At 46.3% G+C, this 26,759-nt stretch overlaps 2 protein-coding genes across 2 annotated transcripts; one reads left to right on the forward strand and one right to left on the reverse strand.

Moving 5' to 3' along the window:
- Positions 1-101: 101 nt before the first annotated feature.
- Positions 102-13,811, forward strand: LOC144727594 (cytochrome b5-like). Its single transcript, XM_078606529.1, has 5 exons — positions 102-468; positions 7,171-7,299; positions 9,202-9,255; positions 9,724-9,752; positions 12,264-13,811. The coding sequence occupies exons 1-5, from the start codon at positions 331-333 to the stop codon at positions 12,373-12,375; spliced, it is 462 nt and encodes a 153-aa protein (XP_078462655.1). The 5' UTR covers positions 102-330; the 3' UTR covers positions 12,376-13,811.
- On the reverse strand, positions 13,588-25,278 carry CLEC11A (C-type lectin domain containing 11A). The gene is made up of 4 exons (XM_078606528.1): positions 25,110-25,278; positions 19,495-19,642; positions 16,934-17,125; positions 13,588-15,352 (listed from the first exon to the last, which is right to left on the reverse strand). Exons 2-4 carry the CDS (start codon positions 19,634-19,636, stop codon positions 14,952-14,954), a joined length of 735 nt encoding a protein of 244 aa, XP_078462654.1. The 5' UTR covers positions 19,637-19,642; positions 25,110-25,278; the 3' UTR covers positions 13,588-14,951.
- Between the last annotated feature and the right edge of the window lie 1,481 nt (positions 25,279-26,759).

The raw sequence follows: 26,759 nt of genomic DNA on the forward strand, positions 1-26,759 counted from the left end.
GAAAAAAATCCATTTCCGTCAGTTGGCCATTCAGTTGACCCGCGCTGACACTCAGTGCGTCGTGACGACATCGCGTACGGATCGCGACCCGACGCTCATTGTACGCGATGATGCGTACCACCTACGGCTCCGTTCCCCAAACGTCAGCGTTGGGGGGAGGTGGGAGGATTTGAGGAGAGAAGCGGCCAACACGAGCAAGGCGGAGGCAATCGAAAAGCACGAGCGGCTCCCTCCCCCATCGACGCATCCTCACGCACCCGTGCACTACACATTTAGCTTCGTCCAAAACTCGACAGAGCAACGTCGGCGCACGCGGAGACAATTCGAGCGATGTCTGCGGGAAGCGGAAGAGAGGAGGAGGCACCGAGGTTGGTGTCCCTCGATGAGCTGCGGAAGCACTGCACCAGCGAAAGCACGTGGATCGTCTTGCACGACAAAGTCTACGACGTGACCAGTTTCCTGGACAAGGTCTGTTTGCGTGCGGAGCTCCCAGCTGTGTGTGTGTGCGGGCGTGCCCCTAGGTGGGCTCAGCCTTAAGCGCGTGTAAAACTACTGCACTGCGTGGCGCTGTCTCGCCACACCATTGCCTCGGCCGTGGAAGATGTTGGCGAACAGCACTTGTCCCAGCAATGTATTATTTTTTACTACCGTGCCAATGTCTCTATTGAACGGCATCACCACATGGGGTGGATGTGATTTGTGATGTTGCAGCAGCTGTGTGCAGTCTGTAATCATATAAAGCAAATTGTATCGTTTTTTTGGATGCAAGAAGGTATGTTATTATCATCTGTGCTCTAACAACGTTTGCAATGTGATCTAGTTATTAATACTACTGGTAGGAACCTCCTGGTTACACCAGCCCACAGGGGATTGTGTCCGTCGTGCAGGGAGGAGCTGGGTGGGGAGGGAGGAGCTGGGTGGGGAGGGAGGGGCTGGGTGGGGAGGGTGGGGCTGGGTGGGGAGGGGCTGGGGAGGGGCTGGGTGGGGAAGGGCTGGGTGGGGAGGGGCTGGTCACCCCGTGGTGCCCTTATAAAACTCAACGTTTAACCTACTCACGCCGGCTTGTGCCCGCCCTCACAGTCGGGCATATTTGCGGAATACACCACGCCGCCGTTGACCCTGGCCATTGACCAAGCAACCCAACGTTCCTACACCAGCTCCCTCCGCAGGAATGTGTAAAACATTCCGTCCGGTAACTTCCCTGAGTAGCTTACTTACACATGTTGTACTGTGATGCGTGTTTAAATTTCACAATTGATGAAAATGTGTATTCATTGTGTACGTTATATTGCATATATTAACATAGATGTCAACCCATGCGGTTCGCCCCGTATTCTTGTACAGGGAGATTGAGTTTTCAGGTCCATTCGGCGAACAGCCGTTTCAATATGGGCAAAGAAAATGTGTTTGTGTTTCTCCCTTGTGATGGAACTTTGTAGGATGAACGTTGCGATTTATAAGGGCACGGGGTCTGAATTGGTATGTAATTAGAAGGCGCTGATAAGGGGTCGACAGGTATGAATCCAGCCAGTTTCAATCCACTGCTGAATGAAGCTATATCTTTGTTGGCAATTGTCATGTAGTTATCTTGTTAGATCATCCCTGCTTATGAATATCAACCATATACTCCACACAAATTACTGTGTGCACTTACTGCATTTATCACATGACAGTACATTGCTGACCAGCGGTTATGAAGTATGGTAAAATTATTTTAAAAGTACGCCTTTTGGCGTCATCTGGTCCAACACCAATGGAGACTAGGCTCTAAGAAAAGCTGTCTCGGGTGTGGACCAATCAACTTCAAGGACAATGCATATCATTATCATCATCAGAGTTGTTTCTTTTTGTTTGCATTTTGACTGCTTGTGTTGTGGTTATTGCAAACATGATGCCTTGTATAAAGGTGTCAGTTTTTGTACCAGTTGAAAGGGTAAAAACCTATTACTATACTTTATTTTAAAAGGGTTGTAAATGTATTAGTGTGCTTATCACGGTAATTGTATGATGTGACATTTACAGTTAGTTTGTGCAACAAGTTCGGCAGGTCTGGTTGATTAAACTGACCGAGTTCCGTAATTTAGATTATTTCACTGCTATAAATATCCACATGATGATAAGCAACTCTGTTGAGCTGTCATTTGTGACCAGGTCGCTTCTGAAATACTGAACTCGCCTTTTGCCCGTCCAAGGACGGGTATATTGCAGTAAATCTGAAACTTACAAGTGAAGAGCAGACCGCGACTTGAGATTCATTACATCAATTCGTGTGCAATTCGTAAGGACGCGGTAGCACAGACCTATTTCATTGTAAGGTTATAATCCCTTGTTCATCACGACGTCCTTTTTACTTTGATGTCTCAACAGCGTCACGCACATCACGTGACGTGAGGGTTCTGCCTTTGCAGTGAGGGCTGGAAGTTGACGCCCAGGAGGGGGGAGGAGGCGCCACTGCCCCCCACGTGGAGTGACGTCAGCCGCTCATTATTATGAATGGAGGGGGAGGGTCCATTTGGAGGACGTCACCTGCTAATTAATATTAATGAGGGGGGCTGGTCGATGTGGAGTGACGTCACCTGCTCATGATTATTAATGAGGTGGGGGGGGTGACCATTTGGAGGACGTCACCTGCTAATTAATATTAATGAGGGGGGCTGGTCGATGTGGAGTGACGTCACGAGCGTTAAGGACAGACACTCCTGGGTGATTATAGTAGGTATAAGTTAATAGCTCGGTGAGCTTTACCTGGTAAGTAAAACATTGTTTCGTTTTATTTGTATACTTTTTTAAAAGTGTTTTTAAAGTGATTTGTTTACTTCTCCTATGCTTTGCACTCCTTCCGTGTCTGTGCATTGTTGGCTGTTGTAACGTTCTGCCCCGCGCCTACTGGACATCTGTGAAAAAGAGCTTTATAGCTCTTCGGATTCCTCCAATGTCAATACATATTTTGAGTCTGGATCGTAACCTCCAAGTATCACTTTCCTGCCGCTCTCGCTGGCCACACTGATGACATCACACCGCGTATTTAAGGCCCAAGACGGGAGCCTGATGATGCTAGTTGTAGCTGTCGGTGAAACAGAATGTGTATTTATACTGGAGGCATCCGATGAACTATAAAGCTCTTTTTCACAGATGTCCAGTTGGGGCGGGTCAGAACGTTACTACAACAAACAATCCAAAACACGGCAGCAGTGACAGGTATAGAAAAGTTAAGCGACTCACTCGCATGTGGAGGGATAAACTGGAGAGACCCGGAGACACAAATTCTCGCAATCGCGGGGAGAACGCGCAAACTCCAAAATATACATTCGGCGTCTGGGTCGGGATCGAACCCACGACCTCCTGTGCACCAGGCGAGGTAGTCAACATCTCGCCACCGCAACTGGGCAATCGCATGCCACTCGACGGCCCCTCTCGTGCGTTAGCCCTCTTCCAGCTTGAGAGGCAGTGTTTGGAGGGCCGCGTGAAGGTGCGTGTTATTTCCTGTAATGCGCGTGCACGTGTTGGTTGGTGGTGGTGCTGGTGGTGGCCTTGGTGATCTGCAGCAGTTGGCCCTCAGATGCCAGCCTCTACATCTAGTTTTTGCTATCGCTTCCAAGGCTGCTGTCTGCCCTTGGGGTGAGAGTCTGTTCAAACGGGCAAGGTCTTTTTTCCCTTGCCATTGCTTGGACAGTGTGTTCCGTGTTGCATGAGAAATTGTATTTTTTGTGTTTTTCATATCCACAATCCAGTCATCATCATCATCAGCCACGATCTATCCACTACTGGATTGAAGACCTCCTCCCCAAGTCGTCACCACCCCTCGTGGTCTCGCGAAGCAACAATCTGGCTAGCGCAGGGGTCGGCTAGCTGCGCCGCTGTTGCCTCATGCGGCTCTTTAATGACTACTTTGTGACATTTTTCGATTTAAAGCTTTCGTGACTGCAGGGATTCTCAGGTGGAGAACAGGTCTGTCGAGAAGACAGAGTCTGAATGTCTTCTCGACAGACCTGTTCTCCACCTGAGGACGGCTGCTTGCGTTGTGGCCGAAACGTCGTGAGAATTATTTTATTATGTTTTATTTGTATTATTTTATTATTTCCATTCTACGTGACTTTACCGAAAGAACCAAGAAGATACTTTGTGACAGTTATTTATTAAGGACAACCACCGTATCATGGAAACTTTTTGCCAGTATCGAAGTATGAAAAAAATAGGAATAGGTTTCACCCTTTCTGGCAATAAAGGAGGAGGTGTTAAGATGTTCAAACGCCAAATAGAAACCTTTGCCAAGGAATCAAGTCTGCATTGACCACACGTACTTGTGGTGAACAAACACGTGGCTCTGATAATTATGGATGCATTGTCTTTGAAACTGATTGGCCTCCACCAGAGACGGTCTTTCTTCATGGTCTCGATTCACCACCAGTGTCAGATCAGAGAACAACGCTAAAAGGCGAACAGTTCAAAGACAATGCACGTATCAGAGCATTTATAGCTCGGGGCGAGCAGCTATATCATGGGACCCTTTTACTGGTAGGAACCACCTGGTTCCACCAGCCCACAGGGGATTATTGTGTCCGTCCGTCGTGCATCCAAGAATGGGAGGGGTGGGGCTGGGTGGAGAGGGGAGGGTGGGGAGGGTGGGGAGGGGCTGGGTGGGGAGGGGAGGATGGGGAGGGGCTGGGTGGGGAGGGTGGGGCTGGGTGGGGGTGGGAGGGGTGGGGCTGGGTGGGGAGGGGCTGGTCACCCCGTGGTGCCCTTATAAAACTCAACGTTTAACCTACTCACGCCGGCTTATGCCCGTCCTCACAGTTGGGCATATTTGCGGAATACACCACGCCGCCGTTGACCCTGCAGGCCATTGACCGAGCAACCCAACATTCCTACCAGCTCCCTCCGCAGAAATGTGTTTAACAGTATAAAAAAAATAAGAAGAGGTTTTATCCTTTCCTGCAATAAAAAAAATCAGGTGTTAAGATGTTCACCTCAGTCTCATATTCACATGCTCTTGAAGTACGGTATTGAGTTGTTTGACTGAATGCTGATCTAGCGGCGAGTTGACCCCGTTGTGCCATCTCTGCGGGGTGGGGGCACGTTCACCCCGGTGGCTGCCGTTCCGTCACCAGTCTTGCTTTTCCCGTTCACTTTTAACGTCTTCCAATTTAAGGTTGTTTTTTTTAGTCTGCATTGTTTAAGTGCGAGATATCAAGGTGCTATACAGGAGAGTGGGGGGGGGAAACAAACTGAAACATTACTTTGATGGGAGAGTCGGGGTAGCCTTGTGACGAAGATGATGACGGCAAGGCTCCAGCAGAGTAAGAATAGGCGATAAGGCTTTTGTTGGGAAGGAATTCTTAAGCGGAGGAGGAGGAGGTCTCGAAGAGAAGGACAACGTCGATAACGCAGACACAGGCGGCAGGAGTTGCAGACATCAAAGGTGGCAATGGAGGAGGTGCCTACATTAAGTGGAGGTTGCATGTTGACGAGCCGTGTTGTGATAGTGATACACCGATTCACCATTTATCAGTTATTACGTCTACAATGCATGCATCGAATTGATGAAAATGAAATGTATACTCTTCGATTCTTTCGGTAAGGTCACATAGGTTGAAAAATAATAGATCACGACGTTTCGATAGCAACACAAGCCATCGTCCTCAGGTGAAACAATACAGCAGGCGGACTGCTGAGGCAAGAGGAAATCTCCTAGACCTAGAGGAGGCCCAGGACCGGTTCAAATAATCGTCACCAGTGTCGGCCGTGAGCGGGAATCGAACTCGGGTCGCCAGGTTCGTAGCGCAGCGTGCTAACCGCTCCACCACCGCTCCCCACGACACAGGCACACAGACACAACACAAGTGGCCAAGGTCACGGTTGAACACAGCACCACAGCAAACAATACCAACTGCAACGATTTGCCGCCGCCGCCCCCCACCTCACCCACTGATTTTGATGAATGGTCACTTCATTGTTATTGTGAGAGGATTAAATTATTGAAAATTGCCTCAGCAGTCCACCTGCTGTATTGTCACACCTGAGGACGATGGCTTGTGTTGCGATCAAAACGTCGTGATCTATTATTATTTCTAACTACGTGACTTTACCGAAAGAACCAAAGAGTATGGATTGCTGCAGTCACGAAAGCTTCAAATCAAGAATGAAACGTACGTCAAGTAATCTAGATTTGAAGCTTTCATGACTGCAAGGATTCATACGCTTTGGTTTTTTCGGTAAAGTCACGTAAGTAAAAAATAAAATAAAAACAACTAAATGTAATCACGACGTTTCGGGCGCAACACAAGCGTCATTCTTCAAGTGGGGACAAACTCTTAACAGATAAGTGGAAATCCTCCCCCGTGACTTTTCCGAAAAAAACTAAGAGTTTGAATCCTTGCAGTCACGAAAGCTTCAAATCTAGAATTAATGCCCTCTACGGGGAGGATTTCCACTTATCTGTTAGAGTTTTTCCCCACCTGAAGAAGGACGCTTGTGTTGCGCCCGAAACGTCGTGATTTAATTTAGTTGTTTTTATAAAAAATTTTACCTACGTGACTTTACCGAAAAAAACAAAGAGCATGTATGTCAAGTACGTAAATACATACGAATGTTATGCTCGTGCCACATTTCGAATAATAGAGTGAAGATAAAAAGCGATAGCACAGATGAGACCGTTCAAATAAAACGCAATTTTCAATAATTTAATCTTCTCACAATAACAATGAAGTGACAATCCATCCAAATCAGTGGGTGAAGTGGGGGGCGGCGGTGGTGAATCGTTGCAGTTGGTATTGTTTGCTGTGGTGCTGTGTTTAACCGCGTGCCTGTGTCGTGGGGAGCGGTGGTGGAGCGGTTAGCGCGCTGCGCTACGAACCCGGTGACCCGAGTTCGATCCCCGCTCACGGCCGACACTAGTGACGATGATCTGAACCGGTCCTGGGCTTCCTCTAGGTCGACTCAACCTCAAATGAGTGCAATATGGGACCTATCAAATGAGTACCTGGTGTGGTGTGTAAACAACATCACTGGGGAGACAAAGGCGGCCGGGCGTGTTGTTGGCCACCCACCCCCTCGTGTGCCGTGCCGGACTTCATAGTTGCTCACTAACGGCACTTGCCCCAACACTGTTTAGGCTATGCGGGGGGATCTTTGTCTTTATGCGTGTACGGTGGCGGCATGGCGCTCTCTCAGCACCCAGGGGGCACGGCCGTCCTGCTGGACCGCGGAGGCCAGGACGCCACCGACGTGTTTGAGGACGAGGGCCACACGCTGGATGCGCGCGAGCTCGCCAAGGGGTTCGTCGTGGGCAAGGTTCACCCGGTGAGCGACTTGCACGGGCGTCGATGAGTAGTGAAGTGTAAACAAAAAATAATCAAATAGATCGAAAATAAATCCACGCGCTCGCTCGCTCGCTCGTCGGTCTCGACGTGGTCTCGCCCCGGCCTGTGCTTCCGTTAAGCTCCCAACGGATGCCCCCGCTACGTCCTAAACTGCGCCAGAAATGAACCCGCAATACCTTGCTGATCTTGCCAAAGGAGCACAAACCATCACGCACACTCCGGTCGTCTTCGCAGCCGCGCCTTTTGGGTACACCGTCGAAAAAAGACGGTAACCTCATCGCGCGCTTTCAGATGCGCTTCTGCGACCGTCTGGAACGCTCTTCCTTCCGACATTAGCAAGCCACTGGAGTTATGCACTTTTAAATTTTGATTGAAAACTACAACAGCTTTGTGTTTGGTTTGTTGCCCTTCCCCCGCACCTCCGATTAGCACGGTTGGCTACGTACGGTGCGAAAGAAGTTCAACATAAATTTTTGGGGCTTTCGTGACTGCAAGAATTATTCTTTGGTTCTTTCGGTTAAGTCACGTCTAAAGATGAAATAATGAACTAAAATAATAGCGACGTTTCGATTGCAACACAAGCAATCATCATCAGGCATAAGAGAAATAGCAACAAAAATCTAACTAGAAAACTATAGACAGACATACAAGCAGACAGACATCACAAGGACACACAGAGAGAGGACACATATCGGCACAGAGAGAGGGGTCGTTTCTGTGACGGTCCCTTAAATATAGGGAGGGGGGGCGGGGACGGAGAGAGGGAGGGGGCAGAGAAAATTTGCATATCAATGAGTGGACGGAAACGTGTTGCTGCTGCGCAAGTAAGATGACGACGTGGCACGGCACGCAAGCTTGAAAATTAGGAGAAAGACACACTAAAATTAAATAACCTCGCAAAACATCGAAATGTGATGTAATGCAACACAGAGAGTCGGTCAACACACAATTAACGCATAGCCTGGTTGATTACGTATTTCAAAGATTGCTAAGTTAGAATTTAAGTGTGAAAATTCCAAAGAGAGGACACAGGCAGAGAGAACAAATAGCCAGAGAGAGAAAAAAGACAAGCTTAAAACTTCCCCGTAGAAGTGGTTCAATCTCAATTTTTGGGGCTTTCGTGACTGCAAGAATTATTCTTTGGCTCTTTCGGTTAAGTCACAATTGAGATTGAACCACTTCTACGGGGAAGTTTTAAGCTTGTCTTTTTTCTCTCTCTGGCTATTTGTTCTCTCTGCCTGTGTCCTCTCTTTGGAATTTTCACACTTAAATTCTAACTTAGCAATCTTTGAAATACGTAATCAACCAGGCTATGCGTTAATTGTGTGTTGACCGACTCTCTGTGTTGCATTACATCACATTTCGATGTTTTGCGAGGTTATTTAATTTTAGTGTGTCTTTCTCCTAATTTTCAAGCTTGCGTGCCGTGCCACGTCGTCATCTTACTTGCGCAGCAGCAACACGTTTCCGTCCACTCATTGATATGCAAATTTTCTCTGCCCCCTCCCTCTCTCCGTACCCGCCCCCCCTCCCTATATTTAAGGGACCGTCACAGAAACGACCCCTCTCTCTGTGCCGATATGTGTCCTCTCTCTGTGTGTCCTTGTGATGTCTGTCTGCTTGTATGTCTGTCTATAGTTTTCTAGTTAGATTTTTGTTGCTATTTCTCTTATGCCTGATGATGATTGCTTGTGTTGCAATCGAAACGTCGCTATTATTTTAGTTCATTATTTCATCTTTAGACGTGACTTAACCGAAAGAACCAAAGAATAAGTTCAACATACTTGCAACTACAGCGCAGCGCTTAACATTTCATTTTATTTCATTGCAATGTGCGCATCACATTTGAATTCACTTTCCCCGGTGATTGTTTTGTGTACAGAAAGACCTAAAAATCCTGGAGAAGGACCGAGCCGTCGGTTTAAAAGAATCTAAGGTAAAACCAGCGAGCACCAATTCAGCATTATATATATATACTTGATAGCAAATATTTTCATCGAAAGGCCATTGACCAAAAACATGGCCTATTATATATATAAAAAAATACTTTTAAGGCAGTGTTATTGATGATTGTGTTTAGTTTTTTGTTATTTGTGCTTGTGCACCACTGCCAAAGCAGTGTCACAAAATAACTTATTTCATTCACGAATATAGCCTTCTTATTCGTCTTTGTCAGGCCACCAATCAACCCCACGTGTGATTAATGGAAGCACGAACCCGCCACGCTTGCTTGCTGCAGTGTGCTCAACGTTCTCGGATGCCTTCACGTTTTGGTAGCAGATGAGGCGAATGTTATCTCGTATATTATACAATACATTTACGGAAATATTGATTGTCGTCATCGTTGAGTACACGCCAGGGTGATCTCATTTGTATTCAACCGCGTCTGCCCCCCCCCCCACAGGCAGACAATGTTGTACAACAAGAGTCAAGGTATGAGTTTTAAACACACAATAAGTACTTTTGTTGCGATGTGCGTGACGTGTTAGGCTATAAAGCCCTCCAGTGTACTTACCCAGTGTGTGGTAATAGCGCCATTTCATTGACATCACGTGCTTTGTATAAAAATTAGCGCCCCACTCGCAAATATTCTGACCATCCCTTTCATCTCGTGGGACAGCAACAAGGTTAAATAAAAAAAAGCTTTTAAACACTTTTATTCCTTTGCATGCTGGGACACTTTTTTTTACGGAATACCCAACTTCGTGTCATCAGTAACTGTTGGTAATTTATAGACGGCGCAATATGGCCAGCTCCTGTCATATGATGTGATTTCTTAATGTCTGCAGGCAAAGACACACGCGCATACTTTATCAGTGAGTCTCCATCGCTGAAGCGTACGGCATTGTGAAGCGTTATAAACTAACAACCTGAGATCGATTCCTGGCCATGGCTTACGGCAGTGGAGAGTTAAACCCTCAACCGGTCTAGGGCCCCTTGTTGAATCCACACTGACCAACGTAGCGTGGGGAGGTCATCATCCAGCAGTGGATTAACACAGGGCTGTAAGATCAAGTGACAGTTTTTTAAAATCCGTTTGTAACAACGCATGTGGTCGAACACTCGTCCTTTTTGTTTGTCATTTTATTCTTCGCCACAATTTACAAAACTGCACAATATATTTCGCACAATTCTGCTGTACGGTAAGGATACATGGGACAATAAGTGTCAGTCCACTGATGGATGAAGGCCCTTTGCTTCATTGGGATTGTGCCATGTGGGTGGGGGGTGTGCTTTGTCAGGATTTATGATTTAAGTATCTGAACCTGCTGTTAGTTCTCTTTGTTTTTTTCGGTAAAGTCACGTAGGTAAAAAATACAATAAAATAAATGAAAACAACTAAATTAAATCACGACGTTTCGGAGGCAACACAGGCTTCCGTCTTCAGGTGGAACCGTTACAGCCAAATTCACTGTAGTAAGTGAATAGAGCTAATAACTTTAAGTCTAGAATTAACTGCTGTTTGTTCCTTGCACTGTAATACCACCTCGTGGAATATTTCAGTATTACAGTTGCTGATATTTTAAAGATAACTCCTGCTGATGAGACACCATAATTATTATTTTCTGCTAAGCTGGGTTGGCATTCGTTCAGATTAAGCTGTTGAAGGACGATACATATCATATGGATAACTCGTACGCGGTATTTCGGTTTATATATAAACAGGCTGTTAAAATATGACCCCAAAAAGGTCACATATTTACTCAGTCGCTTTCGTACTTGGCAGGGTTAACAACACATTGTTTTTATTTTGCCCTCCCCCCAAGTTCAAACAACATAACTTTGAGGATGCTCCTCGTGACCCCCACAGGCCTCTGTGATCTTAATGGGAGTAAGGCAACCTCCTCTGAAAGACTCTTTGGTTCTTTCGGTAAAGTCACGTATAAAGAGAAAATAATTAATTAAATACTAGCATACGACGTTTCGATTGCAACACAAGCAATCATCATCAGGTATAAATGAAATAGAAACACAAATCTAGTACACTTAGAAATGTAATGTAATACAACAGAGAGTCGGATAACATAACAGTCATCACCCTGCCTGGTTGATTACGTTCTTCCTCTCTGTCTCAAATTTAGCATTCTCAACGTCGTATGCTAGTATTTAATGTATTACTTTCTCTTTATACGTGACTTTACCGAAAGAACCAAAGAGTAATTCCTGCAGTCACGAAAGCTCCAAATTAAGTATACTCCTCTGAAAGACTTTGTGCCCTTACCATTCTACATTAAATTGTGTCTACATACACAAATACTACTACTACGAAATGCTCGTGCGCATTTTTTGTACATTCATTTTGTTTCTCAGTTCATGCCTAGTTTGCCAAGTGTGCTCTTCTGAGTTAGGCCGCACTACTACGGGCATCTTCCGCAGGCGTGTGACTGCAAACATCTGAGTGGCAATGTGCTTAAATCTGCCAAACAGTTGAATTATCCGTACCTTCACCTACCAATCATATCCGCTGTCATGGGAATGTGGAATTTCCCACCACTCGCGTTGCCGGGGATGGCAATGAGTGGTTACTGATGAGCGAGGTGACGAACGGGTATGGGAAGTTGGGCAGAGGGATGGTGGAGTTAATGATGGGGAAGGGAGGGGGAAGGGGAGTTGGGGTAAAGCGAGGGATAATCAGTGAGTGAGTTTTAAGGGAAGAACGAAAGATAGACGATGAGGCTGATTGTTTGACGTGTAGGAGGCAGTTTGCTCCAGTGTAAGGGGGTCGGAAGCGAGAAAGAACGGAATCGTGATTGGGCACAAAGAGGAGGAGGAACAGAGACGGAGACAGCTGGGATTGTTGTGAACGAAGAGGGCGAGAAGGGGCATAGGGTGAAACGGGGTAATCGAGATACGTTGGGGCGAGACCACGGGAGAGATTTGTAAACGAGGGGGCCTGCCTGGTGTGACCCTCCCCGCCACCGCCCCTCTCCGTGTGCGGTGCAGGGCGTTCCCTGGGTGGGTGATCCCATCGCTGCTGGTGCTCTTCATCTCCATGCTGTTCCTGTGGCTGGTGCCGAACCTCTCCACTTCGGAGTCAGAGCCGGAGCAGCAGTGAATCCTGCATCGCTCGCTCCCCACGCTCGGTGACCTCTCCAGAAAGTGAAAATCCGCCGCCGTACCCAGTGCCGGATTAAGCTAGTGCGGGGCCTGTAGCGTATGTTATCAAGGGGCCCTAAATAAATGAAAAACACATTTTTTACTTGCATAGTAAAGTAATTGTATTTCTTCATTTGCTATACAGCCAGGTAATACGACAATTCGCTAACCTTAAACACCCAGTCGTTCATAAACGTTGAAGGCAGTATAGTACTATAGTAATAGAGCAAGTGCAGAATCACTGAACCGGAATTGATTGCTTGAAAGCATTTAGCGCGGGGCCCTTGAAAGTGCAGGCCCGTAGCCATTAGCTGCTTTTGCTACTAGAATAATCCGGCATTGGCCGAAACATGACCTCTGTCTCATCTGTTGAACCCACGGCAGCCTCTTGTTACTGAAGTCGTGTGCTCAGAAATGGCCTTAACCGTTGTCGATGCTGTTGTGATTGGGTTATTTTTTATAAGGTGGTTGTGCCATACGGGTGGCAGGATGCCTTCATTAATATCGATTTTCATCATGAAGCGCACGATACATGCATCGAATTGCGTGTATCAAAATCTATATTTTTAGATTAGAATGTCGTATGAAATTTGTTCACATCTCGGCTGCTGCCACGAGAGGCACTATCATTCACTGCCAGATTAAACAATAGAATGTAATCTATATCAATTCTGAAGTAATTGGTGGCGAGATTAATTATACAACTCGTAGTGCTCTGTATACTAATAACTATTGGGTTGCGGTTGTTCAATTGTTGTTTGCTGTTAAGGAACACACTTACATCTGTTGTGACAGTTTGTTAATTTATAGTGTGGAACAGTGATGTTGTCCGGTAAAAATGAAAGTTGCACCAGAAAAAATGTCGGTGTATTAATCATACTTTTTGGTTTTTTCGGTAAAGTCACGTAGGTAAAAAATAAAATAAAATAAATGAAAACAACTCAATTAAATCACGACGTTTCGAGCTACGTGACTTTACCGAAAAAACCTAAGAGTATGAATCCTTGCAGTCACGAAAGCTTCAAATCTAGAATGTATTAATCATGTTTATGGACTCTTCATGATGACAACAATGCATAATAAATCATTTTGCAATGGAACGTAGAATCAGAATGCGGATAAGTTGATGTGTTCATTGTAAAGAAAAAACATGCACCGAATAACAGCGTCGTGGTTTGAACAAACATTCAGTCTGAAGCCAACACAGTTTATTACAAATGGAATGAATGAACAGCGGGGAGGTGTATATGCGGATGGGATACTCGGTGACCTTGAACGTAACGTCTTAATTTGTACTGTTACCATTTATAAAGGTGTATTGCGTGTCCAAGTAAACATGTTGAAGTAAAAAAACATCACTTTTGGAAAGCATTGTAATAAAAATGTCACAAACATCACGATATCAGTGTTATATATTTGTACATATTTAAAAATCCTATACTCAGTTACGAGCTCAAATCCTATGATGTACTAATCACTAATCGGCCTACGTTATGACCGACTCTAGATCGGTTTATTTGCAAAAGTAACATGTTATTGCGATATAGGTCGTGTAAAATAAGATATAAGTAAAGGTGTAGAGTCGGAAAGACAATCTACAGGCCAAGCCAAGAAAGAAACCCCGCTTTACTCTGGGATTTATACTACAGATTCAACTAGAGCAGACTAAATGAGGTTCACACTACATCTGCATATTTCATAAAATGCGTGCCATAATTCTGCAGTCCACAGGCAACGTGCGAGAGATTGGAGCAAATGCATATCAGCCGGCACAAAATTGGGGGCAATGTTGAACAATTTTTCGTGATAGTTTTCAAGATCTCGGGGCCTGATTTACGTTAGCTACTTTGTCCACCGACTCTGCCACCTTTTTTGGTGGAATTGGCGGTCGACTAATCGGAAGCTCTTCCCAATTCGGCAATTCACGGCGGAGAGGGGGGTGGGGGGCCAAGGCGATTTCACATCAAAAAGAGCTTATTCTGATATTGCTGTGGAAGGGGACCGAAGTGGGTTAGGGTAAGAGCAGAGCTCGGAAGGAGCCGAGTGGAGGTGGAAAGTTTCCACCATCGTTTTTGCACTTGCGCTTTGTGGGAGGGTGAGGTTTGTGGGGGGCCAGCAATGTGCAGGCGTGCGTGGTGAGCCACCCCGCCACACAATTCGCTGGTGTGCTCGTCATCTCCATCCTGTGACATTTTTATGGAATTTCGCCGCTAGATTTAGGCGGGGCGCCCCTTTTGTTGCTCTTAAGACTGCGTGAGAAGTGGCAGAATGGAGGCAACGCACGTGGGTGATTGTGATCGTGACCGTCATCACGACGATGTTGATCATCAGCATGATAACGACGATGTTGCCGATGCTACTGCTGCTGCTGCTAACGATGAAGTCGAAGCAGAAGACGTCGTATCATCGGGAAAGCCTCAATTGAGTTGCACCTCGCCCCTGGTATTATTGAACTGCCTCCACCTCGACCTACACCTGCCACACCGGACCCCCCCCCCCCCAACTCCCACCCAACAATCCGCGTGCGCCCGCGCATCACACGTCGTACATGCACATGAACAGGTGGCGCCCGTCGCACGAACTGTCCCACCACGCGCCGTCGCCGATGGTGAAGCCCACGCAGTTCTCGGCGCGCCCGCCGTTGGGCTGCAGCGCCGGCGGGCCGCGGTGCCAGGGAGCGTAGACGGCGCGCGTCCCGTCGGCCACGTGCAGGTACACGCCCTCGAGGCGTTCGTCCGTCACGCCGATCCACACCAGCCAGTTGCCGGCGACTGCCGTCTGCGCGTAGCGAGCCAACGCCTCGTTGGTGCCGGAGTCGCGGGCGGAGGCGAGCTGCCCGCCGCCGGCGCGGCACGCGGCGAGGGCCTCCGGGTGCGAGCGGTACTCGCGGAAGAGCAGGTAGCAGCGGCCGGCCAGGCGGCGTCCTCGCACGCAGCCTGGGGAGGAACGCGTTGGGAGCCGTGACTGTGTGTGTGAGTGAGGGCGTTAGCGCTGCGCTGCGCTACGAACCCGGCGACCCAAGTTTGATTCGCGCTCACGGCCAACACCAGTGACGATGATCTGAACCGGTACTGGGCCTCCCCTAGGTCGACTCAGCCTAAAATGAGTACCTGGTGCGGTGTGTAAACACCGTCACTAGGGAGACAAAGGCGGTCAGGTGTGGTCTCGGCCACCCACCCCCTCGTGTAACGTACCTGCCTTCATAGGTGCTTGCTAACAGCACTTGCCCCTACAGTCTGTTAAGGCTATATGGGGGATCTTTGTCTTTGTGTGCACATGCGAGCGGGAGCAGTAGTGCAGCGGGTAGCGCTACATTGCGCTACGAACTCGCCGACCCACTCATGGCCACCACCATCCAGCCAAGAACAATTCCCTCATCAAAACACTACACCATAGGGCCCGTTGCATCTCCGACCAGCATCACCTAGCCAGTGAGCTGGAGCACGTACACCAAGCCCTCAGGATGAACGGATACTGGGACCGTACAATCCGCAAAGCTGTCTCCCCAGCCATGGGGAGACAACCTTCTGAGGATCCAACCAAAACCATCACTTTGCCATACATAGCAGGGGTTACCAAAAATATTTACAAAATCTTAAACAAACACAAGATCCAGGTTCGTTTCAACACAGTACACAAAATCCGTGATTTTATCCCATCTGTAAAGGATGTGATTCCTGATATGCAATACCCGGGTGTCAACAAACTGAGTTGTGGTTGCGGCAGCAGTTACATTGGGGAAACGAAACGACATGTCTCGGACCGAGTTCGTGAACACAAGGCAGATCTTAAACACGGTCGGACCAATACCTCTGCCGTTGCCGATCATTGTTTTAACGTAGTGGGCTCACACGAAATTGACTTTTCCAAGACGAAGGTACTCTGCAAACCCACCGGCTATTATCAGATATTTGTTCCTGAAGCCATCCAGATTTTAAACACAGACACAACGTCGATCGAGAGGATGGGTACAAACTGAGCAATCATTGGAAGGACGTTATTAACCAAGTAAAGTCTTAACGACTGTGATGTTTCCATCCTACCTGCATATGTCAGCTGTTATTTCCGACTCCTTGTGTCTCTCTCTCTCTGTGCCTCTCTTGGATCTCTCCCCCGGTGACTCAAGTGCTGTTACGGGGTCCCACTTTCTGCCCTCCCCCCCTTCTTTCCCCCGCCCCTTCTCTCCCCCCATTCTCTCTCCCCCCTACCGCCGGTACCTATATGACCTCGTGCCACGGCAGCTCTCTCGCATACTTGACCAGTTTGTTCTTGCTGTGGTTGTCCCACCTGATGACGATTGCTCGTGTTGCGATCGAAACGTCGTGATCTATTATTTTTCTACCTACGTGACTTTACCGAAAGAACCAAAGAGTTTACAACCAATCTCAATTATTTTTTTTACATTGAGCACGTCCACCGAAGCCTTTGACAATTGAGGAGGAGGAGGAGGAGTTAAAAAAAAGAACCACCAAGCAAAACGATTGTAACTCGTCAAGACACCGTAACAATGTACTGACCCACGAGACGTCCGATCTCGCGCTCGTGCCTGGCGGACAGCGACGTGACGTTGGCGAGGCCGCCGTCGAGTTCGCTCAGCTCGGCGCTGGCTCGCTTGCCGCGCCTCTCCGCGTCCTCCAGTCGCGCCTCGAGGCGCCGCACGACGGCGCTCAGCTTCGGCAGCTCACGCTCCTGATGCTGCAGTCGCTGGTCTGCAAGGCAAGGGGGGCAACATTTAAAGAATAAAAATCCTAATTTTAGAACTTTCGTGACTGCAGGAATTATTATTTGTTTCTTTTGGTTAAGTCACGTCTAAAGATAAAATAATAAATTAAATTAAATAATAGAAGACGACGTTTCGATTGCAACACAAGCAATCATCATCAGGTATAATGAAATAGCGACATAAAATCTAACCAGAAAACTATAGACAGACATATTAGCAGACAGATATCACCAAGATACATAGCGAGAGCAACACAGGTAACAGAGAGGGGTGATCGTCTCTGTGGGGTGGCATGTATTGTCATCGGGTCTGAGTACGTGTGCAAAATTTGGAATTGGTTGGACAATGGGAAGTGGACGAAATGTGGATTACAAGATTTGACCACGACACAGTAAAACCGTTAAAAAATTAACCCATAAAAGCAACGTTTTTCACTATAAATCCTTTATATGCGTGGCGGCTAGAGTCCTCTCGTCCTCTGGCTTGAGATGGCTGCCACCTATGGGTCAGATGAATGGCTGCCACCATTAAGCAATTGGTAATTAAATATAATTTATTTTTTCCTAAAAAGTGTAAAATTTTGGAATTTTTTTTCACGAAAATACATTGTCACGCACAACGAGTCTGTGTGCAAAATGTCAGCTCGATTGGATCACGGGAAGTGGGTTAAAAAACGACCAAAAGATTTGCACGGTCGTAAGCAAGCAAGCAAGTAAACTTAATATAAAGGATTTAAAAAGATCCACAGTACGCCCACGCCACTATTCCAGCTGGTCTCTTGTGTAGGCTCTTGCAATGGGTGTGATCTGCGTACGACAACTGTCCAGAATAAAGCTGGGGTTTTTGTTGTTGCTGTTTCTTCTCTCGGGTTAGATTGCGTTAAGTATAAATGCGTCTCGATTTAAAGCTTTCGTGACGGCAGGGATTCATCTTCTTTCATTTATTATTATTTTATTACTTCCCTTCTACGTGACTTTACCGAAAGAACCAAGAAGATATAAATGCGTCGTTAAACTCGCCGTCACCAACCGAGTAAGGTTCGTCATGGAAACGTAACGTGCCACAAGCAGTGACTACTTCAGCACACCAGTGCGTTGGAGAGTAAACCCCACGACATTTACAATTCGAGAAGGATGTTTTGCTGGTGATACCAAACCAGCTTCATCAGGCGATGAACCAAAAAAACGTTATGATGGATAATAGTAGTTGCCAAAGCCTACGCGGTAAATATACAACAACGAACTCACGGCGACAACGTTTAATTATTTCTCTAAAACTGTATAGAAGTGTTTTTATTTATTTAATGATGTGATGGCTCTTTGGGTGGTAGATTTGTGCCTGGTAGGCGTCACCTGTTAATCAAATATACGTTCAGTCGACTTTGACGAATTGAATAGAGAAGTGCATGAGGTGGCCAGGTGGTTTCGAGAAGTCCACTTCAAAGCGCTGAGCCAGTGTAGCTTTGAGACTGAATTTGAGTTCAATACATTTCCGAGGTATACACAATCTTGACTTTAACTGCGTCATAAGGCGCCGTTCAAAGAGGGGCAAATACATTGCGTGTATGTATTTTTAAAAGATGGGACAGTCAGTCATAGGCAGGGGAGAAGAGATCTTAAGGCTGGGCCTCATAAGGGGCAGGAAGTCAAAAGCACGGATGGCTGCTTCGAGAAATGAAAACAGATTATCTCAGCTGCAATGCGTGCTGTGTGCCTTGTGGTGCATACGCGTGTGGCTTCGATAAGGAAAAAAAGCACTCCACGTACTTCTACGATCTCCACCTTAAATTCGCACTGACAAGCGTTGGTGAAGTACGGTCAAATACAGCGTGCGGAGGCCCTCCACCGGCTGGACATTGACAAAAGGGCTGTTGCATCTACACTCGCGTTGCACGATCCACATGCCCGTGTTGTACTTCCACCGCGACTTGAGCGAGCGCATTGGCACTGGACAGAGGAAAGTGGAAACATGACGAAATGTGCGGTCGACTCAAATGGGCTTATCTGCCCATGGATCGTGATGACTTCCACCGGTGGCATTGTGTGGTTGGCCATGGCTTATAGTGCAACCAATTAAATGGAAGTTAACCACACCCCCCCCCCCCTATTATCAAATGTCACCATTTTCATAACTCAGCACCCGGACCTATCCGCAGTTGCTCCAGCACACGAGGGGTGGGTGGCCAACACCACGCCCGGCCGCCTTTGTCTCCCTAGTGGCGATGTTTACACATCGCACCAGGTACTCATTTGAGGCTGAGTCGACCTATGGGAGGCCCAGGACCGGTTCAGATAATCTAATCGTCACCGGTGTTGGCCGCGAGCGGCAATCGAACCCACACGCACACACACAAACCCATTTTGAGGATGAGCTCCTGAAGCCACTCTGGGACGCTGCCCTCCATGGCCAAGTTGTCCACGTCTCCAGAGCCCAGCCCCAACAGGGAGGGCAGGAGAAGCAGCAGCAGCGCCGCTCTGTGCTGTGCCTGGCCCCACATCCTTGTCTGTCGAGAACCCGCAGGAAAATGAGATTTTGGCATTAATTTGCAGGTCATGCTCATAAATATTGTTCCGCCGTGATGGCGGGGAGGAGGCCGTGATACACTCACTCATCTTACACTGACTCACTCACACATCATACACTGACTCACTCATCTTACACTGACTCACTCACACATCATACACTGACTCACTCATCATACGCTGACTCACTCATCTTACACTGACTCACTCACTCATCTTACACTGACTCACTCACACATCATACACTGACTCACTCATCATACACTGACTCACTCATCTTACACTGACTCACTCATCATACACTGACTCACTCATCTTACACTGACTCACTCACACATCATACACTGACTCACTCATCATACACTGACTCACACATCATACACTGACTCACTCATCATACACTGACTCACTCATCTTACACTGACTCACTCACTCATCTTACACTGACTCACTCACACATCATACACTGACTCACTCATCATACGCTGACTCACTCACACATCATACACTCCCTCACACTACCACTGACTCACTCACACATTATACACTGGGAGTGTCATGCTGCCAGCTATGGCTGCAAGTTTGGTCGTACATGTTATGTATATCGTTTATTGTTAAATTTGAATCACAGTTCCTATGATTACTGTTGTTACATTGTTTTTATAGATTTATTTTGGCGATTTCAAAAACATATGGTTAAGCCAGCGTTGATAATTATAATACGGTGGTTTGTTTTTTCTGGAAGATTTGCTGGTTCATCCAGGATGTTTCTGTTCCGCGTCGTCGCTTTAAGATGTTCTCTGTTCATATTTAGTTTGTTGCGGTTGCACCCGACTCAAGAGCCGTATGACTCGCAGGGCCATACCTAATAATTGAAACTTGAAAACCCCACAGCAGGAGCAGCGGCGGCCAAATGTCAAGCGTTGCTAGAAAGACGTGTGGCTCCAATGGCAGATGATTGATATTAATTAATTGTAAATGATTATTAAAGCGCCGTGTTTGCAAACGGGAGCTGCGTCGTGTTCAGCATTGTACGCCTAACCCCCCTCCCTCTCTCTGCGTCCGCCCTCCTCTGTCTATTTAAGGCCACCCCACAGAGACGATCACCTCTCTCTGTTACCTGTGTTGCTCTCTCTATGTATCTTGGTGATATCTGTCTGCTAATATGTCTGTTTATAGTTTTCTGGTTAGATTTTATGTCGCTATTTCATTATACCTGATGATGATTGCTTGTGTTGCAATCGAAACGTCGTATTCTATTATTTAATTTAGTTTATTATTTTATCTTTAGACGTGACTTAACCGAAAGAACCAAATAATAATACGCTCCCATTGTCTCAGCTACTGGCCGTCACCAACCTGCAGCACTGACCAGTTTGGTAAAGTACTGAATGGTAAAATGACCCGCATGATCTGTGCAGTGGCGGAGGCCTTAATCCAGCAGCAGGCTCACACTGGGTTGCACAGGAAATGTTTGCACGCATCACGTTCGCAATACTGGTTTTTGTGTTGGCATTGACAGGGCCACGTCTTGAAGGCAAACATCAATCGTTGCTGCCAAGACTTGTAGCTCAAGTAGCAGACTATAATTGATGTTTGTAAATGCGTATTAAAGCACCGTGTTTGCAAACAGCAGCAGCAATTGTTTCACGACTGCTGATGAGACCCAGCAGGCCGAAACTTTGGGCGGAGCGATATTTATTCTTAAGCTCACGACACTTGCATCGAATTGCGTGTGTTTTTACTTGTGTATGTTGTATATACAGGAACGAGTTCACGTCATAACAGCTGCCACTAAAGAAGCTGCCATTTACAGCATTCCGAGTATTCCACACCGAGTTGAAGTTAACAAAGAGTTTGCTTGTTGCAATACATTCTACTGGATAACATTATTTATGTTTGTCGAATATGCTGATGGACTAATGTAGCGTAATTCATACAGTGTATATAATAATTACGTGCACCAATGTTAGAATTGGTAAACTAATTTTAATACGCCATGGCTGGGTTTCAATTCTGGGAGAGTGACATGGCTTTCTTTAGCGAGGACATTTATTTTACTTGCTTTGAAGATTGATTCAGTCTTCGCTGGACAAAAAAAATCAACATGTACAACATTGGAAGGCTGTTGGGGGAAATATGGTTCCACTTACACCATTACTTGTGAAAGTAAAATCTTGGCATTTGACTGATACGCTGCGTACATGTCGCGTTGTTATTTGTGTATTCTACACTCGTGATAAACACATGTACCAACACAACGTATTAAGATATGCCATATAGTTATTGCCAAAAATGTTAAAACTTTGCATACAATGACTTGCAGTGACTCACTTCCAGTACAGTATAAACGTGGCACTGTACTGTAGTTTAAAGGGACGCACGTGGAACTTAACATTGGTTGTGTATGTTATTTTCTGAGTTTGTACACTCGCTTAAAAGCACCAAATGATTGTTGTTGTGGCATTACAACTTAAATCATCTGATTTTAAAACCCTTTAGCATTTTTTTTATTTAAAGCTTTCGTGACTGCATGGATTCATATTCTTGGTTCTTTCGGTAAAGTCACGTAGAAGGGAAATAGAACGTCTATCATTACTTAACGATTATCGCCTACTCAGTCATTCCCCGGCTTGCTGATATACAGACCGTATAGTCTACAGCACACTGGATATATGTGACAAAGAGCTTAATATCTTATCGGATTTGCCCAGTCTAAGTAAATAATCTGGTATGCCTACATTATTGGGAATCCTCTATCATTATCATCATCATCAACATCTTTGATCTGTTTGTCTTGTTAGGTGTATTCTCGCCTTAAGCTGCTACTCCAACACAAGTCTCATCCATTATCTATCATCCCTTCGAGTAATGTTTCTCCGATTTTTTTTATTCTACCAGGTAAGGCCCACTGAGCTATGTAGCTTTATTTCAGAAGCGATTTGGCCACAAATGGTAAGGTCAACGCAATGGCTTTTCACGTTGGACAATTTACAGCAGCCTAAAATACTCGAAACGCATGTTTCAAAATGTGGAGGGAAATAAACCGGAGGACCCGGAGAAAAATCCACACGAGCATGGGGAGAATATGCAAACTCCAAATATAGAGGCGTAAGGGTGAGAATCCAACCCACGACCTCCTGAATACCAGGCGAGGTAGTTAACATCTCCCCACCATGGCACCGCAAAGCTTGCATACTTTTTTTAGACATGCAATGGTATGTCTAGGATTTGTTTGTTCACCAATCCAGGGTGTGTGTTTTCCCTTTCCTTGGGCAAGAAGTTTAACTTTCGAGAAATGCATTACGTATTAAAACATAGGGTCCGTAAATGATGCCGCATTCTTACAGATTTATTATGCTGTAGGTTTACAGTCCTGTATAGTCTACTAAATGTTCACTTCATCCTTGAGCCAACCAGGGGTGCAGAAAGTGAAGCACACACACACATCTGTTTTCACTTGAATGCGCCTGTTTTCAGACTTTCTGGAAAATAAATTTAAACAGGCCACGGTCGTTCAAAGAAACTCCACAGACATTAGTCACACTTTACAAAAGAACATGCAGGAGTGGTTACATTTACTCCGCTGTTTGAGCGTCTATCAAAACGCTTTCCTAAAATCAACGTCATATATTTTTGAACGAATAGTGCACCCAGTATGTATAAATACTCTTGAGTATTTTTTTTATTTTTCATATGCCCTTTCCGTCATGTAATATGTGGACTCAGGAAATTGCGAGTGCTTGCATTAGGGTTGGATGTAGCATATGCTGCAGTGTTGACCCTGAATGTGATTCTGCTCTGCGTGCTTCATGGAAAATGTCCCATTTCTGCGGCACAGTGGAGGTTTGTCTTGAGATGCCAGAATTACACGGCACACTGATGGCTCACAGTGCTGATAAATACTATTCTTTGTTTCTTTCGGTTAAGTCACGTCTAAAGATAAAATAATAAATTAAAATAATAGTATATTACGACGTTTCGATTGCAACACAAGCAATCATCATCAGGCATAAAAGAAATAGCAACAAAAAACTAACTAGAAAACTATAGACAGACATACAAGCAGACAGACATCACAACGGCACACAGAGAGAGGACACATATCGGCACAAAGAGAGGGGTCGTTTCTGTGACGGTCCCTTAAATATAGAGAGGGGGGGGCGGGGACGGAGAGAGGGAGGGGGCAGAGAAAATTAGCATATCAATGAGTGTACGGCAACGTACTGCTGCTGCAAGTAAGATGACGACGTGGCACGGGCACGCAAGCTTGAAAATTAGGAGAAAGGCACACGAAAATTAAATAACCTAGCAAAATATCGAAATGTGATGTAATACAACACAGAGAGTCGGTTAACACACAATTAATGCATAGCCTGGTTGATTACGTATTTCAAAGATTGCTAAGTTAGAATTTTAAGTGTGAAAAGTTTTTGTTGCTATTTCTTTTATGCCTGATGATGATTGCTTGTGTTGCAATCGAAACGTCGTAATATACTATTATTTTAATTTATTATTTTATCTTTAGACGTGACTTAACCGAAAGAAACAAATAATAATTCCTGCAGTCACGAAAGCTCCAAAATTAAGACTGATAAATACTCCCGATTCTGTACATTCCTGCACCGTTACACCACATGAACAATTCGATTGTGTAGGGTACAGACAGTAGGAATAATAACAATTGTTTATAGCCCACACCATCAAACACATACATACAGCTTCTACTGCCGCCTTGCATTGGTTGAAGGGCCTTAATATTCAACCGTGACACCGATACAACGGGTTACTTTCTGCTCCCATCCACCTCCCCATGGCTTACGAAAAATCAATAAGAATTGTCAGCCCTTTGTCAAGGTAGGTCATGTGGCTTGTTTGACCATGACTGTTTGACAGTGCTGTTGTGCTTGTTGGTGAACCGGGGAAGAAAGCACCGGTTCGGACATCAATGGGCCAACGATGTTAGCCAGTAATCCCTGGTTCTGTCCGCGTCCAATACAAAGGACGGTACAATATGTATAGAGAATGCAACGTTGAATTACTTCGCATATTGGCTGACTTTAAGCGAGTTATGGAACCCTTAGTGATACTCTACATATTGCAGGAAACATCTGGATAATTGAAAGCTATACTCCTTAGTCATGTATAGTACAAATTCATGTACACTTTAAGTTTAAAAACTGCAACAAATATAACACATTACGGTAGAATGTTGCTTTGTTTACAATAGCAAACAATTTCCGCATGCACAATTTGTAAACAGCCAATTACGTGATTATAGGTGGTTAAGTGTAAACATGCAATAATGAGCGCAAATAAACGTAAACAACGGAGTTCAAACAGGCAACAGACACATGCACATATAAACACTATGTGTGTCCTATAGCCCATGCAATATAGTAGTCGTCGGTCCATGCACAAGTCACGATGAGAACATGCTTAGTTCACCCAAGCAAAATCTTCCTTGACACTGCTGCTGCTGTTGTCTTGCTGATGTGAATCCTGCTATTCCTGTTGCTGTTATACTCTTGGTGCTGTTGTTGACAAAGCTGCTCTGCTACTAAAGTTTGCTAAAGCTGCTGCTGTCTTCTGCTGCTCCTGCTGCTGCTTCCACTGCTGCTGCTGCTGAATGAATGGGAAATGCTTCCAGCCAGCTCAGTAATCCCACGCCCAGCGAGAGAGACTCCTCCCTCACCAGAGGACAGCCAACGTTGACCGCCCTCAAAGTGGCACCGCTTACAACAGGAGAAATGATGCCGGGAATAAGCGATTCTTAAAACTGCGGTCGCGTTTTCCGGAACGCTGCCTAGGTCGGCTCGGTGTTGGGGGTTTTGCGGTGTAAGGCACTACCACGAGAGTGCACTGTGCTTTAGCACCACTCTATATCAGGGCTCGGTGTTGAGGGGTTTGCGGCGTAAGGCACTACCACGAGAGTGCACGGTGCTTTAGCATCACTCTCTATCAGGGCTCGGTGTTGGGGGTTTTGCGGCGTAAGGCACTACCACGAGAGTGCACGGTGCTTTAGCATCACTCTATATCAGGGCTCGGTGTTGGGGGTTTTGCGGCGTAAGGCACTACCACGAGAGTGCACGGTGCTTTAGCATCACTCTCTATCAGGGCTCGGCAACCTGTGGATCCTGGACGCGTGCGGCTCTTTCTTTGGCCCTTTTGACTTCCCCCTTTGCGGGCAGCCGTTCACAACAACAACAAAAAAACCTCTTAAACATAATTTCATGTAAAGATAATACTGGTAGGAACCTCCTGGTTACACCAGCCCACAGGGGATTATTGTGTCCGTCCGTCGTGCAGGGAGGGGCTGGGTGGGGAGGGGCTGGGTGGGGAGGGGAGGGTGGGGAGGGGCTGGGTGTTGAGGGTGGGTCTGGGTGGTGGGTGGGAGTGTGGGGAGCGGCTGGGTGGGGAGGGGCTGAGTGGGGAGGGTGGGGAGGGGCTGGGTGGGGCTGGGTGGGGGGGATGGGGCTGGGTGGGGAGGGGCTGGTCACCCCGTGGTACCCTTATAAAACTCAACGTTTAACCTACTCAACGCCGGCTTGTGCCCGCCCTCACAGTCGGGCATATTTGCGGAATACACCACGCCGCCGTTGACCCTGGCCATTGACCGAGCAACCCAACGTTCCTACCAGCTCCCTCCGCAGGAATGTGTTTTTATTAAATATGGCAGGGAATGGGACACTGGAATGTCTTGGTGACAACAAAATGATCAGTCAACCTGTCTGGTTAAAGAGTAACTAAGGTGGGTCCGGGGATGGAATTCCTTTCCAGCTCAGACCCCGATTACCGTACCTGTCCATCGCCACGTGTATAATAACCTCTTGTTCTAACAGCTCTCTCGCTGGTTCAGCAGTTCCACTGCTGGATTGTTTTTTTTCCGCCTGAGGACGACCGCTTGTGTTGCGATCGAAACGTCGTGATATATTTTTTATTTTTTTATTTTTCTACCTTACGCGACTTTACCGAAAGAACCAACGCGTATGGATTCCTGCAGTCACGAAAGCTTCAAATCAAGATTCAACTGCATTTTCATAACTCCCCGCTGGTTCAAACCAACAATGGTCGGGCTGGTTCTGAAAAATCGACATT

The sequence above is a fragment of the Lampetra planeri genome, chromosome 26 (assembly GCF_965212315.1).
Source record: "Lampetra planeri chromosome 26, kcLamPlan1.2.h2, whole genome shotgun sequence".
In the NCBI taxonomy this organism is placed as follows: domain Eukaryota; kingdom Metazoa; phylum Chordata; class Hyperoartia; order Petromyzontiformes; family Petromyzontidae; genus Lampetra; species Lampetra planeri.